The following is a 17,215-nucleotide window of genomic DNA, read 5'->3' as shown; positions in this document are numbered from 1 at the left end:
CTACAAACTTGATGCAATTACTCCTTCTGTTTGACAAACGTCCTTCTGATCTGTTTCCTCAGGACTGAAACTCTGTGTCTGTAACTGACTACGATTATGTGATAAGAGGTTATCACAGGACAATGAGATGTGCACACAGAGATAAGCCATTATCCTTGATGAAATGACCGTCGTTATCAACACATTGTCCAGAATTATTCTTATAACTTTGCTACCAAAGCTGCAGGTTTTGAAAGATAATTCCATGTGACAGTCAAAACTTGCAAGATTTCTGAGGAAATCTTAGCATCTGACATTAACACACTCGAAGAAGACTATCGTAGGTATTCCTCAAGAATAATGTAATATATGAAGGATTTCACTTTCTATTTGTTTCTTACACAAAGTGCACTTTCTTGCTCTGTTTCAGGTGCTGAAATGGAACATATATTTCTGATTCTTTTACTGTTTAGTAAGGCTTTATCAGTTGGAGCTCAATTCAATGGATACAACTGTGACGCCAACTTTCACAGCCGTTTCCCTGGTGAGGAACTCAACACTTTTTCTGTAAGACTAACTGGACCCTACATGTGAATGTCTCTTTAAAGGAAATGTCTCCACAAATTGGCTACATATACCAAAAATGAGATAATTCATTTTTTGCCTACAAACCAGTTCCTGATTTATGGTTTGAACAAAATTTAGAGTGATGGTTTTGAACTGTCATCCCAGAAGTGCACTTCTTACCTAAAAGATGATAAAAAAAAAATAAAGAAATCATCATTTCAATTTTTTTATCGAAATAAATGAATAACAAAATATCAAACCTAATATCTTGTGACTCATTTTAATGCCTGTATGCACCTGCCTCTGTTTGTGTGTCTTGCAGCGGAGAGGGATATAAGTGTGTACTGTGGGGTGCAGACCATCACCCTCAAGATCAACTTCTGCCCCGTCCTCTTCTCTGGCTACACAGACACTGACCTGGCCCTCAATGGACGCCATGGAGACTCCCACTGCCGTGGTTTCATCAACAACAACACTTTTCCCACTGTGGTAATCTTTAGTATCAGCCTGGCGACGCTGGAATCCTGTGGCAATTCCCTGGTGGTAAGAAAAGCAGGAATGGTTATAATGAATTGCTTGTTTAGCAGATTTGACATTATTGCTGTTAATGATGGAGTTGGATTTGGTGCTTCAACTTTATGGGTCAGAAATATTATAATATGAATAGCTTTGAGAAAATATGATCAAAGCTAATGAAAATATAGTTTACTGTAAAGGCTGGGTTATGTACAGTTTAACTGCTGAAAAGTGTAATAAAATGACTCATATTCTTAGGTGACTTGACAGTTACTTTTGTAACACTTTGTATGCTAAATGATACAGGCTAAACAATTACAAACTGAAGTGGAACATTTTAAAAACAGCAAAAAGCCTCCCCACCATTTATAGAAAAAGATCAGATGATGAGTGAAAAAAGAATCTTCAAACAGTTCAAAGGAAGTTTAAAAGTGAATCTTTTCTGTGTTCTGGGTTCAGCTGGATGCAGTGGCACAGTTCCTGGAGCGTCTCTGCTCGGATGAAAAGGGATTGAGTTGGGGATTAGTGAGGGGCCTTAGCATGCTTAGTAGTATGGCTGATGGTCCGGTCCGGTGTGCCCACAGTAAGATAATGGTGGTCAGTTAGAGCCAGAAGGAGGAGTGTCACTCACACTGGTTTTGTTTGCCTCAGGTCTCCACGGCTCAAGGGCCCAACGCTTATGGTAACCTGTCACTGGTGCAGATTGGAAACATATCGGGGTATATCGACACACCGGATCCCCCCACCATCATCAGCTACCTGCCAGGTCTGCTGTACAAGTTCAGCTGCAGTTACCCACTGGAATACCTAGTCAACAACACACAGCTGGCCTCGTAAGTCTCACTTCCACGTTTTCATTGGTTTGAAAGTGCTCTAGTAGGTTGCTACAGAGTCAGTAAGCCATCCATTGAAATAACTTCAACCAATTAACAAATGGGAAAAGAAAAAGTCATGGAAGGACATATTGCTACTGAAATACAGGGGGTGGACAACTAAATACAAATACAGTCTTTTTTTAGAATTTATGCTGTTCAGTTTTTGTTGACTCAGAGAGGTGTTAATAAAGCTGTTAATTTCTGAGGATGTTGTTTGTAATAATGTAAATTTGAGTCATTATGCCAACGGGGTGAACAAAGTAAAAGAACCACCGGCAATACATAATTAATACCGTCCACACACTAGTACTGAATTTCTGTCTCTGAGTCTGTCTTCCATGATGCACACAATTTGTATTGGAAGTATAATGCATTCAGAGACAACACCACCAGAAAATGAAGCCGAAAAGATAACATGGTGCTGGATCAACATGTCTCTGACAGAGTCGACAAAACTTGACAATTCTCAGCTTCAAAAGGGTTCTGGTGCTGTTGTTTTATATCTCATCATATTTTTGGTGTTTAAGTTGTGTCCACCTCTTGTATCTAAAACTTTTCTGGATCAAGTGGGGGAAGAAACAAGATTTACCATGGAGGGATAATGTTTACAACATGGCTAAAAAATAAAGATTTTTAATCTGAAGTTAAATGTGCTCAGTATGAAATTCAGATCATACCGCTCTCAAGATGGCAACAGCTGAGCCAGTGGCTCACAGCTAATAGTGCTCACAGCTAATAGTGCTCACAGCTAATAGTGCTCACAGCTAATAGTGCTCACAGCTAATAGTGCTCACAGCGCAAATAGTGCTAACAGCGTTAATAGTGCTCACAGCTAATAGTGCTCACAGCTAATAGTGCTCACAGCGCAAATAGTGCTAACAGCGTTAATAGTGCTCACAGCTAATAGTGCTCACAGCGCAAATAGTGCTAACAGTGTTAATAGTGCTCACAGCTAATAGTGCTCACAGCTAATAGTGCTCACAGCTAATAGTGCTCACAGCGCAAATAGTGCTAACAGCGTTAATAGTGCTCACAGCTAATAGTGCTCACAGCTAATAGTGCTCACAGCGCAAATAGTGCTCACAGCGCAAATAGTGCTAACAGTGCTAATAGTGCTCACAGCTAATAGTGCTCACAGTGCTAACAAAGTAAACAGTGCTAACAATGGCAACAATGCTGACAGAGCTAACAGTGTTTACCTGAGGGAGAATCGGAGGATAGGTGCTACGCATCATGATAACAGTGTTATCAGCTGTACCTGTCTATGAGAGCAGTGCAGAGAGGCGGCTGTTAGCAAACCAGTGGGGCACGCTCATATGCACTAACATCATAACACAAGATGCTGCAAGTTTGTTCTTCTTTATTAATATTGTGAATATTAGCAAGTAAAACACCATCTATGCTTACAGAATTATTTTCTGATTAAAAAAAATGCACATACCAGTCAGGAAAATGTCACTTCAAATATTGGAATCACCTTTCAAAATGTTTTTGGGAACTTTGATCTTTTCTTTATCTTCATTGAAGGTCAGCAGCTGCAATTTCAGTGAAGGAAAGCAATGGTACTTTCATCAGCACGCTGAATCTACTGCTTTACAATGTAAGTTCACATCAGTTGAGTCGATATATCTGTTATTTTGCTGCACAGCAGGGGAGCTTATAGGCTGCTGCACTGGAGACAAAGTCATATACCAAAGCTATAATAAGTCAGAAAGCATCAACGAGCATTCAAAGCTCGGCAGCTATGTTAAATGAATCTGCACCTTTTAAATCTGCAATTTCAGTATTTTCTGAGGATGATGATCTATGTATGAGATGGGAAGGATACCAAAGGTTCAGAAACCCTTTCATGCAGCAAATGACCTTTAATCCTGTAATTGGAGAAAATGATTCTCAATTTACCCTCAATTCATGTCACACCATACGCTAAATATAGTCAGCTTGAACCAAACACTAATAAAAGGGATTGTGTGGATACCAGATAAGAAATATGCAGGGATTCATGAAGTGTAGTGAAACTGAACAAATCATCCTCAACAGGATGAAGGGAAAGAGTGGGGTATTGTGACAAACTTGCTGAAATGCTATTGTGGTTTATGTACAGGACACGTCATACATTCAGCAGCTGTCCATCCCCATGGCAGGACTGACCCTGAAGACGCGAGTGTTTGCAGCCGTAAAAGCTTCTAACCTGGATAGGAGGTATTCAACCAATATCCAGCCATTCAATCTGAAGAAGTCACTTTATACCAAAACAACATATTTTTAGAGGGAGAGTAGGTTACCATATCCATTTATGTTGTCCATTATTAAATAATGCCATTGGTACAAGCAACCCTACCTATACTGACCATGGAGAGCAATACACAGTACTGTAAAGTGACACCTTTGGCTGCAACACAATGTGAAGAAAAACACAACTAACCTATATTTAGGTGATATAGAAGCAGAGTAGGGATTTATGGCACAACTCCACCTTTCTCCAAGAAGTTTTGACCTCTTCTATATTTAAGTTATGCCAGATCACAGTAAAAGTAAAAAAACGTGTTCTTAATTTGTTTATTAGACTCATTATAAGGATGTCTCAGAAAAATAACAGCTTATAAATTGAATCAGCCTGCTTTATAAATACACATGAGACAGATGAAGCATTAGGCTTTTAACTGTGTTATTTGTTCACCTGAGAATAACCTTTGTGTTTTACTGCTCCTGTTGATGATACACACAGTGCAGGCATGCACCATGTCAAAGTCTTGACTCTGACTTTGTACCTCTCTTTGATCTTAGACGTTTTTCTATCTGATCTCATGAATTCTGACAGAGTCTCTTAAGACTCACAAATTGTGACAGAGCATGAAAACCACATCGTACGTCACACTGCTGGTCCTGTATCTTTGTAATCGTTGTTGGAAATACATTCTGCTGAGTGCACCTGACCCCTCCAGAGAATTGACCAAATCCCCTGATGTTCTCTGACTAGATCAGATGTAAATAGATCTACGGTAAATTTGATCATTTTCATGGGATTTCATGACCAGCAGCAACACCTTCTGGGAAAACACTTGCATTTTGTGTTATTGCTTAAAAAAATGACTTATGATTTGCTTTTGTCAGACAGACTTACCTACTCCTTCGTTTTGAACATGACATGATTTGACTATGTGAAGCCTTTGTATTGTGGTCATTCGATCTTTGCCTGTGGGGCTAGTATTAGGAGGGAGAGTTACTTTGCCTGAAGGGTGGGAGTAAACACAAGGATTCTTCACAGATTTTAAGGGGAGATGGCTCATTGTTTATCACCTTATCCTGACTTCCTTTGTCACCAGAAATACATGAACTATGTCTGTGGCATGCCAATTTCCAACCCTGTCTCCTTCAAATATGTTAATGTCCTACAAATTTGCAACAGCAAATCCATTATGAAAGTATTACGAATACTATTAATACAATGACGCAATGTTGTTAATTAATAATCCAAGAATATGCAAGTATTGCTCATTTAAAAAATTGTACTGCTGGAAACAAGAGCTACTTAAATGAAAAGTGCACTCAGAGTGTATGTGCTCTAAACCAGGCGTGCCCACACTTTTTCGGCTTGCGAGCTACTTTTAAAATGACCAAGTCAAAATTATCTACCTCCATTAAAAATGCTGAATATACTTTATATTTGCAATATATGTTGTTTGATTTACTGATATATGTTGGCGTACCTTGTAGTCCTCTCCTTTAATACAACTCGTGTATTCTTATTGTGACAGTGCGTCTTGAGGCCCATACGTGCTGTCATTCGTTGCGATCCTAAGAACATTCCTTAGACCGACATCTTCCACAATACTAATCGGCTGCAGTTTGTATCCACTTCTCTGTAGCATTTGTTAGCTTGTCTTGCTTTAGTTTATCTATACTTCTCCCACACGCTGCATCAACGCAGTCTGCCGAATAGTTCCTCCACTTGCTCTCCTGCCAGAGAGCAATGGACTTTCAAAATAATAATAAAAAAATAAAATGCGTTAATGCCAAATAAAATAGTTGTTGGCGTTAATTAATGAATGCGTTAATGCGATAATAACGTGTTAACTTGCCCAGCACTAATATTTATCAGAATCAGAATCAGAACCGTTTATTGCCAATGTATGTAGCATATAAGGAATTGTCATGGCAGGTGGTGCATAACATTAGACAATACAATGAACAATCAACAGTGCGAGAAATAGAAACATTAAAATGTACAGTAGAATTTAAAACAATATAAAATAAAGTGCACGACAAACAGATAACAGGACTGTAAACAAGTGTAATATAAAAGTGACAAGTGTATTTAAATATGAAGTGATGTGCAGGGGAGCAGTAGGGAGGGAAGGAAATTGTCCTGGGGATGACAGAGTCAGTGGGGGTCCCGGGCTCTGTTAATGAGCACGACTGCGGATGGGAAGAAACTGTTCATGTGTCGTGAGGTCTTGGTGCTGATGGACCTCAGCCCCCTACCAGATGGAAGGGGCACAAATAGATCATGTCCAGGTTGGGAGGGGTCAGCTACAATCCTTATTGCTCGCTTCAGGGTTCTTGAAGTGAACAAGTCCTGGTGGGACGACAGATTGCAGCCAATCACCCTCTCAGCAGAGCGAATGATGCGCTGCAGTCTGCCCTTTCCTTGGCTGTGGCTGCAGTGTACCAGACCATGATGGAGGAGCAGAGGATGGACTCAATGATGGCTCTGTAGAAATGCACCATCATTGTCTTTGGCAGGTTGAATTTCTTCAGCTGCCTCAGGAAGTACATCCTCTGCTGAGCCTTCTTTGTGATGGAGCTGATGTTAGGCTCCCTCTTGAGGTTCTGGGATATGATGGAGCCCAGGAAGTGGAAGGAGTCCACAGCGTCGACGGAGGAGTCACACAGAGTGATAGGGGCTGGTGGGGCTACGTTCTTCCTGAAATCCACAACCATCTCCACTGTCTTTAGAGCGTTGAGCTCTAAGTTGTTCAGACCGCACCAGGTCACCAGATGGTCAGTCTCCCACCTGTAGGCGGACTCATCCCCACCAGAGATGAGTCCAATGAGGGTGGTGTCATCCGCAAACTTCAGGAGCTTGACGGACTGGTGACTGGAGGTGCAGCTGTTGGTGTACAGGGAGAAGAGCAGAGCGGAAAGAACTCAGCCTTGGGGGGGGGGGGGGGGGGGGAACCGGTGCTGATGGTCCGGGAGGCTGAGACGTGCTTTCTTAGCTTCACGGGCTGCTTCCTGTCAGACAGGAAGTCTGTGATCCACTTGCAGGTGGAGTCGGGCACGTGCAGCTGGGAGAACTTATCATGCAGCAGAGACGGGATGATGGTGTTGAAAGCAGAGCTGAAGTCCACAAACAGGATCCTGGTGTAGGTTCCTGGGAGTCCAGATGCTGGAGGATGAAATGAAGGGCCAAGTTGACTGCGTCATCTACAGACCTGTTGGCTCTGTAAGGGAACTGCAGGGGGTTCAGGAGTGCGTCGGTGAGGGTTATTAGGTGGGACAGGACTAGGCGGTCAAAGGACTTCATGACCACAGAGGTCAGGGCGATGGGCCTGTAGTTGTTATGTCCTGTGATCCTTGGTTTTTTGGGGACAGGGATGATGGTGGAGGCCTTGAAGCGGGCTGGTACATGGCATGTCTCCAGGGAGGTGTTGAAGATGTCTGTGAACACCTTTGTTATATGACAACAAAGCAGGTAGAATAACATATAACCCAAATAACATGATCAACAGGCCTCTGCACATTCCAGCAAGGGCACGGTCTATTTAAATATTATTCACATCGGAGGGAGCAATATTAACCATATCATAAAAACAACACGACAGAAAAATGAACACAGTAGTAAGGCTACTGCAGATGTAAAAAACAAAAGCTGCTGTTCACTATTTAAAGACAAAAGTCCATACTCCTTTCTTTGAGTACAAAGAGTTCAATGCCACGGTTGTACAGTACATCGGTGCGGTTCGGTTCCAGTAAGAAGTCCTTCTCGATTCAGTGACACATTTTAATGCGTTTGAGGGCTGAAAATGTCGAGCAGATATTGGGATTGTCACCACCAAATATGCCAAAACGTAAAAACGTCTTACATATCTTTAACCTTTAACTCTTACTACTACAATGTTCTGCTAGCTAGTTTCACAACAGTCACACTAGCCCACTGACCAATCAAGCTGCACATACTTGTAGGCAGTTAGAAGCTCTGGCACGTCAAAGAATACGCCCAACATGTCAAACAAAAAATCGGATTGGATGAAGACTATGACAATCAACAATACCGCCCCCATTTACTTAAACTGCAAATGGATTCACTTGTAATTCTGAAGGCCTTCGGGCAGATTTTTTGACTTAGAGACAGCATAGGGGCGAAATCTGATGGGATAAAAGCTCTACTTAAAACAAGCTGTGCTGGAAGCAGCGCAACTGAGGAAGACAGTAGCTGTGCAATGAGATAATGAGCTAATGGGAACAAATATTTACAATACATGTAGTGTATTTATGAAAAATAATTAAATTATAAAATAGCTATAACTTTGTGATTCTGTCTAGGCCAGCAGAGAAGGCTTGCTGGCCCTGACGGCCAACCACTGGGATTTAAGATGATCTTTCCTCCTTCAGCAGATAGATGTGACAACAGCCTTTTAGTGTCAAAATCCAAGTGAATGAACAATAAGTAAAACATTTTTGAGTGGATGAGGACTTTTATTGAAAAAATCAAAAGTAACTTGATGACCTGTTTTGTACTTTATTCAACGTTATGAAACGTTATTCCTCATATTTTGTGGGGTTTCCTGCAAAAGCCAGCAACACCTTTCAATTTCCATCTTTACAGGAAACAATTTAGTTTAGGAAACAAAGCTACTTAGTCAGGTTTAAGAAAAGATCGTGAAATACTTTCTTAGGCTTAGGCAACAAAGCTACTTAGTCAGGTTTAAGAAAAGATCGTGAAATACTTTCTTAGGTTTGGCAACAAAACCATTTAATTATGTTTAGAAAAAGAATGTCGTTTGGGTTAAAATAACCACAAAAGTGCCGGAACTACATGCTGAGAGCTACGTGACAAATGCCTGGCTAAAGGTTGTTGGTTATTGGACCCATACACCTCTCTTCCCGTGAGTGCTTTAGTGGTCTTTATACTTTGTTGTTCATGATAACCTGGATAACATGAAATAATTTCGTGGGATATCTACGAATTACAGCGCATTATCGTCCGTAGGTACAGTTACAAATGCTGGTTGAGACCAGCCTGCATAATTGACATTAATGCAAAACCACCATCTTTCTTAACCCTAACAAACGTGATTCAAGCAGGAAAGGAGTCTCTGTTGTCAAAGTTTGTGCGACCACCATACATACTGACCATCTCGTATGGCTTTGGAAGCGACCTAGATTTGGGAGCAGGTCCACACCTCTACCACACCTCTTCCTGCATTCCCATAAATACCCACCGAAACCCACTCCTCCCGTTCTGCTCTTCAATTCCACATTAGAACCAAGATGGGCTTTTGGTTCTGGTGGAATGCATTGAAACATAAAATTGAAGTAACCTTCTAACAATCTCATTTCATGATCACATCTACTTACCTTGTTTCCACGATGGATACCATCTCACTATCCCTTTTCCGACGACGATCTTTTTGGATCAGAACGACCAAGTCCAAAGTCTCCTGGGCACGACAGCAAACAAGATCCGAAAACCCGTCCACCACCTTTGTGATCCAGACACCTGTTGCCCTTGGCTCCTCCAGCACCCACACCTCTGAAGCCTATATTGTCAGCCATATAGTATAGGTAAAAAGGGGTAGGCCCATATTTAATCGAGGATGTCGTGCCATCTGCAATAACTTACCATAGTAATAACAACACAAGTTGCAACAAGTCCCAGTGCCACTTCCTCAACATCTGCTCCTTCTGTGGAGGAGGCCACATCTGCCCAGCATGTCCTCACAACCCCACTTCGACGAACCTAGGTAAGCACCTTTCGATACCCATTAACATTCCAGCCCTAGCAGCAGCACTTCAAAACCACTCTGATCTGGCTTTCATTCAGTTCCTAATCAAGCGGTTTGAAAAAGATTTCCACCCTGGAATCTTCACACAACCATCTATCCCTTTCCAATGCATAAATCTTCAGTCGGCTTTAAACAAACCTGAGTCCGTCGACCAGCTACTTGCTAAGGAAGTGAAAGAAGGCTTTTTGATCGGCCCATTCGCTCAACCTCCATGTCCTAACTATGGTATCAGCGTCATCTGTATCGCAACCAGGAAATACTCTGTAAAGAAACTTATCATTATTGATCTCTCTGCATCCCAGATCTCACGGCAGTACCATACCCAGCATAGACACATTGATTCCTAGCAAAGACTTCACCCTTCACTACGCCACCATTAATAATGCTATCGCCCTCACCAAACTCCCCAGAACGGGGTCTTCACCTGCGCTTTCAAAGTTCTCCCAATCGACCCTGACTTCTGGTGTTTCTTTGGCGTCCAGTGGGGGGGATATTACTTCACTCTTAGGCTCACCTTCTGCTGCAAAATCAGTCATAAACTCTCCGACACCCTGTCAGAAGCCCTCTGCTGGATCCTGTCTAATAACCATAAAATTCCATTCCTTGTCGATCTTTTGGATGATTTTCTCATCATCTGCCCTCCCTCATCACCACACCCTCCGGTTTGGTCACCCTGACTTCATTTTTTTCTGAACTTGGAGTTCCACTGTTGACAGAGGGCCCATCCACATCCCTTGATTTTTACCGGAATCCCTCTTGACACAAAGTCGTTTCACTCCATCATCGATAGCCTATCACCCTCAACCCTCTCATCTTACTGGACAGCTTGGAAGTGCTTCCACTAATTCCATGACCAGTACAATATAACCTTTCCGTCATTTGATCTGGTCCCCGTGACCTGTTTTGTTACATTTTTGCTCATTCCGTTGCTTGCTGTCTTCCTGCATCCTCACTATCTGTCACGGTTTAGGCTTTGCCCCCTGTGTTCCTGTGTCTCTGTGTCTGAGTGTCTCCTGATTGCTTTCATTCACTTCACCTGTGCTCAATCACCTGCCCCTAGCTTTTTCCTCTGCCAACCCCACACTGCACTCATTCAACTCACCTGCCTGCAATCTACTCATCACCCCACAAACATATACTCCCCTGCTTTCCCTGTTCTGGTTGTCAGATTGCCTGTGTTGTTCCCTGTGTTTGCGCCATGTTCTGGCATTTTGTGCTCGTTTCTATGATTTGTGAGTTTGCCTCGCTACAGTTTTTGGATGTTTGGCTCGCTCCCTGTTGGAGTTGTTTTGTGTTCCGGTGGATGACTGCTTGGTGCCTAATAAAGAATCTTGCTTTCCACCTCATCTTGTCTCCAGTGCCTGTCTCTGCGCGTGAGTCTCTGCTCTGTTCCAGAAGTGTGACACTATCTGCTCCAGATACAGCAATCCTCACATTGCTCTCACCTCTCACTAGGTTTTGTCAGATGTTCTAAGTTCACTGCCTCAACCCTCCACTTTGACCCATGCCGCCACACCTGCATATCGTCTTTGTTCTCAGAAGGCACCATAACATTCTACTTAAAGCGAACCAAAACCAATCAATCCAGCCAATTTACAAAGCCAAATTACTGAGTCCATTAGAGCCAACTACTTGCAGTTTTGGAAATCTAAGACTTAATACCAACAGATTGTCTCTTCATCTCAATATCTGGTCAACTAGGTACTAGATTCTTTTCATCCTCGTCTGGCATAGCTCCCGCCTTTTAGTCTTGACACTGTTTTTAGGATTGGAGCCGCTACCTCGGCCTCCCGTAATGGTGTCCCAGAACACCTTATTCAAATTATGGGCCGCTGGTCCTCTTAAGCATACCATCGCTACATCCGATTAGATCTCAAAGATTTCAGAATTATTTCAATCTTGTCTCACGTCATTGGGGTTTTGGGGATTCGCCATGCCCGGGCGCCACGGCAGATTCCTTGACGAAGCTCTTTTCAACTCATTCGACCGACAAGACAAACTACATGTTGAAGCCCTTCATTTATGTTTTTATTAATAAATTGTTAAACGCATACCATATATACATGTAATGCTTCCTACTAAAAAAAAGGAATTCAAGGCAGCTATTACTTTTCTATGCAATACATAATTGGGAAAAACAAATATGTAGTATATGGATATCATTTCTAGTAGGCAGGGTTGTAATCGACAGTTCTATCTGTTGAAACAATACAAAGATCATCAGCAGGCGAGGTGAGCATTGTGCCGTCAAAGTGTCTGAGTAGCCTTTACCTCTACATAATCTCAATTGCATTAAAATCCATCAACTCTGCATTTACTAATCTTTAATGTTAAATAGATGGAACGTTCTAATGGACTACTGCTACACCACACCCTCTGGAAACCCCAACGATGACCTCCGCTATGATCTTTTCTTTAGGTAACAGATCTATGGTTTTGTTCAGTTCTTATATTTCTGTTTCTCTCCTTTCTAATAATCGTTTTCTGATTTTCCCTCCCTGAACCAGCTGTGAAAAAGACCCCCAGACCGCCGTCTTCGAAAATGGAAAGAGCCAAATGGGCCGCTTTGCCTTTGAAGTATTCCGCTTTGTAAAGCACAAGAATCAGAAGATGTCCACGGTCTTCCTACACTGTGTCACCAAACTGTGTCGAGCAGATGACTGTCCAATGCTCATGCCAGTGAGACCAACAAAGGACACTTTCACACAAAGCATGACATACTATTAGGATCAAATATAACGGACATATTTTGTCAGTATCTCTCTTACACTCATCTACAGCTCCATCTTATGGAGGTAGCTCCATAAGATGTGTCTTATGTGACCAGACTCTGAATTTCACAGCTGTTAAACATTCACTTATACACATCAATCATCTGTGGTGGAAAGTAACTAACTACATTTACTCAGTTACTTTTGAAAGCACAATTTTGAGGTACTTGTAATTGACTTGAGTATTTCCATTTACTGTTACCTTACACGCCACTACATTTCAGAGGGAAATATTGTACTTTTTACTCCGCTCCACTTTTTTGACAATTAGAATTACGAATTATGTTGCAGCTTAAGATTTTACAAACAAAACATATTCTTTAAAGGTTTTAGTTTATGAATTAACCTACCAACATTGTGAACATCAGCTCCAACTCAACCATCTATATTAAATTATTTTTACATCAGTAGCTTAATAATCACATATTAAAGGATAAAAATATAACACTGGCTGATTCTGTATGAGTACTTTGGCATTTGAGATTTTAATTACATTTTTGCTCTAATACCTTTAGAATTGAATAATTTGAATGCAGGACTTTTAATCAAGTCTTTCTACATTGTTGTAATGCTACTTTTGGTTAAGTAAAGGATCTGAGTACTTGTTCCACCACTGATAACCAGACAAAGTCAATTACCAGGCCACCCATGAGTTTCTAGTCACAACAAAATCTGAATTTCAAGTAATCATTCAAGTAATGATTACACGCTTCATAGCGCCAGGACCGATATATAATCTTGACGTGTTTACTGACTCTCTGGATATTTATTTACAGTCAGATATCCTTTATTTACTTTATTTCCTTGGCTCATATAGAAAAATGTATCTTCCTCAATGTATCAAGTACAACTTGTGATATTTTCTGCCAATTCAGAAACATGTCTGATATATTTGTCAGATGTTATTATTATATTCCTCTCGTCTCACATTTCAAAACAATGCTTTATCAAGACCTAATTGACAGCAGCTGGAGGTTAATTGTAATTTTCTGGTAAAACCACAGCAGTTGCATGATATATTGTAACAGGCTCTATCCTTCAGTCAGTATATATTGCCTCATCCTTCTTTAATTTTTCAATTATAGAAGTTGATGAGAAAAAATCATGAGTAAGTGCAACACCTACCACTATATCTCTCCTGGCCATTGTTTACAGATCTGTGGCAGCAGGAAAAAGAGAGATGTCATAGAGGGAAAGGAATCAAATGCTGCATCTGGGAATGCCGTCCTGACTGCTGGGCCAATCATCACTCGGAGTGGTACAGTTTCTGTATTCCTTTCTCTCACTGTCTTTTTCCTGCCAACCACCTTTATCTTTCTGACATAATCCAAACTGCACTGTTACTGCCTGAGGAGCCTTTTCTTCCTAACTTATACCCAATACATGAAGCCAGGCTCAGACTACAGGAGTTCTGGACCGATTTATCCACGATTTACCCCTCTCGACAATCGGAGGAAAAATACGATCCGTCCTGGATCGTATTTTTCCTCCTTGGTTGGTACCAGATTGTTTGGTAATGAGAGCATTTTACAAATCCAGCCTTAAACCTCCCGAAATGTTCGCACCCTTTTCGGAGCAGTCCCTTTAATATCCAGAATCAGCTGATGTGTTATTATGAATCCCGCTGCTCTTCCTGGCAAGACCAGCCCTCTGCAGCATTCAAACGCTAGGATTGGCCGGGCGTCCATGCCCACCAAAACTGGTAACCTTATGTGTTTGGGTCCTATGCCATGACCAATTGGCTATCCTTACCTGAATTATGTCCACTGTTTGCATACCATGATATTTCCCTGAAAATAGTATGCAGTTTGCCTACTCTTGTTTTCGGACATACTAAAAAGTTCTCCCATATGTTTTTTGCATACTAAATAGCATGTTAGTATGGAATTTTGGACACAACCGCAGTGTTTGTTTTGTTTACATCTACTTCCCCGAGAGATCAAGGGAGGTGGCAAGTTGCTTCGTCTGGCATGATAATCTTAATAATAGCTTGTAGTGTGTGATATGCCATTATTTTAGATTTGAGAAAGGATATGTGATGCAACCCCATTTCAAAATCTTTTTGGATTTTAACACTTCTGCAGTCTGAGCCCGGTTTGAGCTTTTTAAATTTCTTTCAAACTCCACAAGTCTTCTCTTTCTGTGATTTATAACAGTTCCATGTATTATTTATATCTGAATTGATTTTCAGAATGGATATATTAAGAATGTATCAAGCCTCAGGTGGTTGATTGATGGAGATAACTCATCGCGGCGACCTAGATGGTTAGAGAGATGCCTTCCTGTTGACTCATGTACTGTACAAGAAATGAACACACAATTACTGTGTTGCTGTTAGCCTTAAATGGCCTTTACTTTTTTTTCACAGATGAGACGCCAACCAACAACTCTCAGTTGGGTAAGCCCTCACATTCTGTGCATTGTGTTGCATTATACTTTTAAAGGGGTGTTGCCTTTCACTGATATGAAGTGAGCCATTTAGAATAATACCAGCCTCCAAAAAAGGAAAAGGTCTCACATACTCTTCTGTACGACTATATCGTATCATCCTGTCATGTTTGGTGCATGTTGTGAGTTACATTACATCTCCCCTGCCTTTACTAATTGCACTTAAATTAGTTATATTGCTACATAACACCAGAAAGAGTCATTGATTGCAGTGTAGTACGAGCAAAGAGAGTATACTTCTTTAGTTGAGAAAAAGCATCCAAACATTTATTCTCGCTTATAGTTATATTCTGGTGTACTTGATTCTAATGTCAGTGATGAAATTGGCATATCTGCTGTTAAGATGGATTTTTCTTTCCCCTGGTTATTGAATGTTGATGCCTGTTTGATTTCTGGTGTTTTGGATGGCTGAATCATTTTCTGCTATCAAACACCATTGTAGTTGAGCTGGAAATATCTCAGCGTTAGGGGTGTAACAATACGCGTATTCGTATTGAACCGTTCGGTACGAGGCTCACGGTTCGGTACGCATGACGAACCGAACAATACGTTTGAATAAAAAATAAAAAAAACTTTATTTAACCAGGTAGTAACCAAGATGTAAGTAACAACACAAATAACATGAAGGAGCAGTTTTTGTTTTTTATGCTGATGTGTTGCTAAGAAGACACCCCAGAAGATGGGTCACTCAGGTATAGTTCCATCATTGTTCAAAGTCAAAGAATAACTTCATGATGTTAGTTGTAATGAATAAATATATTTTAAAATCAAGTACATTTCTCTGCATTTATAGTTTTCTACTGTACCGAAACGTACCGAACCGTGGCTCCACTGTATCGTACCCAACCCGACCGTGGATTTTGTGAACCGTTACACCCCTACTCAGCGTGTATGTGGGATTTGGCAATTAAGTTGTCGTAGAGCAAGTGTTGAAAGGTGGATGAAATAAGAACTGATTTGATTGCCTCTTTGTTGTTTTGCTGCTCTAGCTAATCTGAAAGCTCCAGTGTTTCAGATGAACACAGTGACAAGTACGCTCATCTCCGGCGTGATCATCCTGGGCGTCATGAGTGTTTGCTTCTTCATCTTCTCCCTCACTCTCGTCAAAGGCAAAAGTGCTCCTGTCAGCACCCTGTCTGGAGTCCAAAACCCAGCGTTTAACTGAGCACCCAACACAACTTTCCTCCACAACCGACAATGCTCAGCGAGTGGCAAACAACATGATGTAACATGATGTTGGAGTTAAATATTGATGTAGGTCTGTGCAGTGTGCATTAGTGTAGAAGTAAATCAGGACTTTTTTACATGTTGTTCTATACTTTGTCTTTCAACCATGTGGCAGGCTAGGCCTCAACCTGCCTGTAATTATTTGTCATGCCATTTTGACCCACATTAATTAATACCTCAGCCATACAGCTTTCAATTACAGGGTATAGATTCAATTAAAAGGGCTTACAGTACATTATAGTAGTGCATGATCTGTTGGTAAAACGTACACTTCCTGCTTAGAGGCTGAAATATGAAAACACTTAATTTGGATAAATATGACTTGAGAGAATGAGGGAATTCTACTGTATGAAAATAAAACATTCAATTAAGTGATTCAGTGAACTAACAGAAAGCCCCAGAACGTTTTCTCAACATAAAATCTAACTTTTCAAAGGGTATTTATATAATAATTGGAATAAATCTTTAATTTATGAATGCTACATATTTGAGTGCTAATCTTTTGATTAATCATTTGAGTGGTCTGTTCTCCCTAAATATGTATTTCACTCTATAGTGTATGCAATGTGGCAGAAATTAAAGTTTCATTTGTACATGTACCCAATGTAATTGTGTATAACTTTCCAAAATTCAAAAAATGCCATTGATGATCTATTCCTGAAATGTACAAATTGTGCATATTGCAAATATTTCGCTGTGACTTGTGATTAAAACGTGCCTGGAGTCATATTTCTAAACATACAGTATGAATTTCCTAATAAACTCAACTGGAGAATTTTAGTCAAAGACAATGGGGAGGAAGAAAATGAGGTCGGGTATA

At 40.9% G+C, this 17,215-nt stretch overlaps 1 protein-coding gene across 1 annotated transcript; it reads left to right on the top strand.

The window, feature by feature from the left end:
* Window positions 1–414: 414 nt before the first annotated feature.
* Window positions 415–16,333, top strand: zpld1a (zona pellucida-like domain containing 1a; the record flags this gene model as incomplete). Its single annotated transcript, XM_079282883.1, has 10 exons — window positions 415–523; window positions 869–1,089; window positions 1,714–1,895; window positions 3,465–3,537; window positions 4,042–4,139; window positions 12,288–12,368; window positions 12,457–12,628; window positions 13,876–13,978; window positions 15,089–15,118; window positions 16,158–16,333. Exons 1-10 carry the CDS (start codon window positions 418–420, stop codon window positions 16,331–16,333), a joined length of 1,242 nt encoding a protein of 413 aa, XP_079139009.1. The 5' UTR covers window positions 415–417.
* Window positions 16,334–17,215: the final 882 nt, after the last annotated feature.

The sequence above is a fragment of the Melanostigma gelatinosum genome (assembly GCF_949748355.1).
Source record: "Melanostigma gelatinosum genome assembly, chromosome: 14".
Lineage (NCBI taxonomy): Eukaryota > Metazoa > Chordata > Actinopteri > Perciformes > Zoarcidae > Melanostigma > Melanostigma gelatinosum.
The sequence above is the reverse complement of the archived record's forward strand: the minus strand, read 5'-3'. Positions and strand labels throughout refer to the sequence as shown.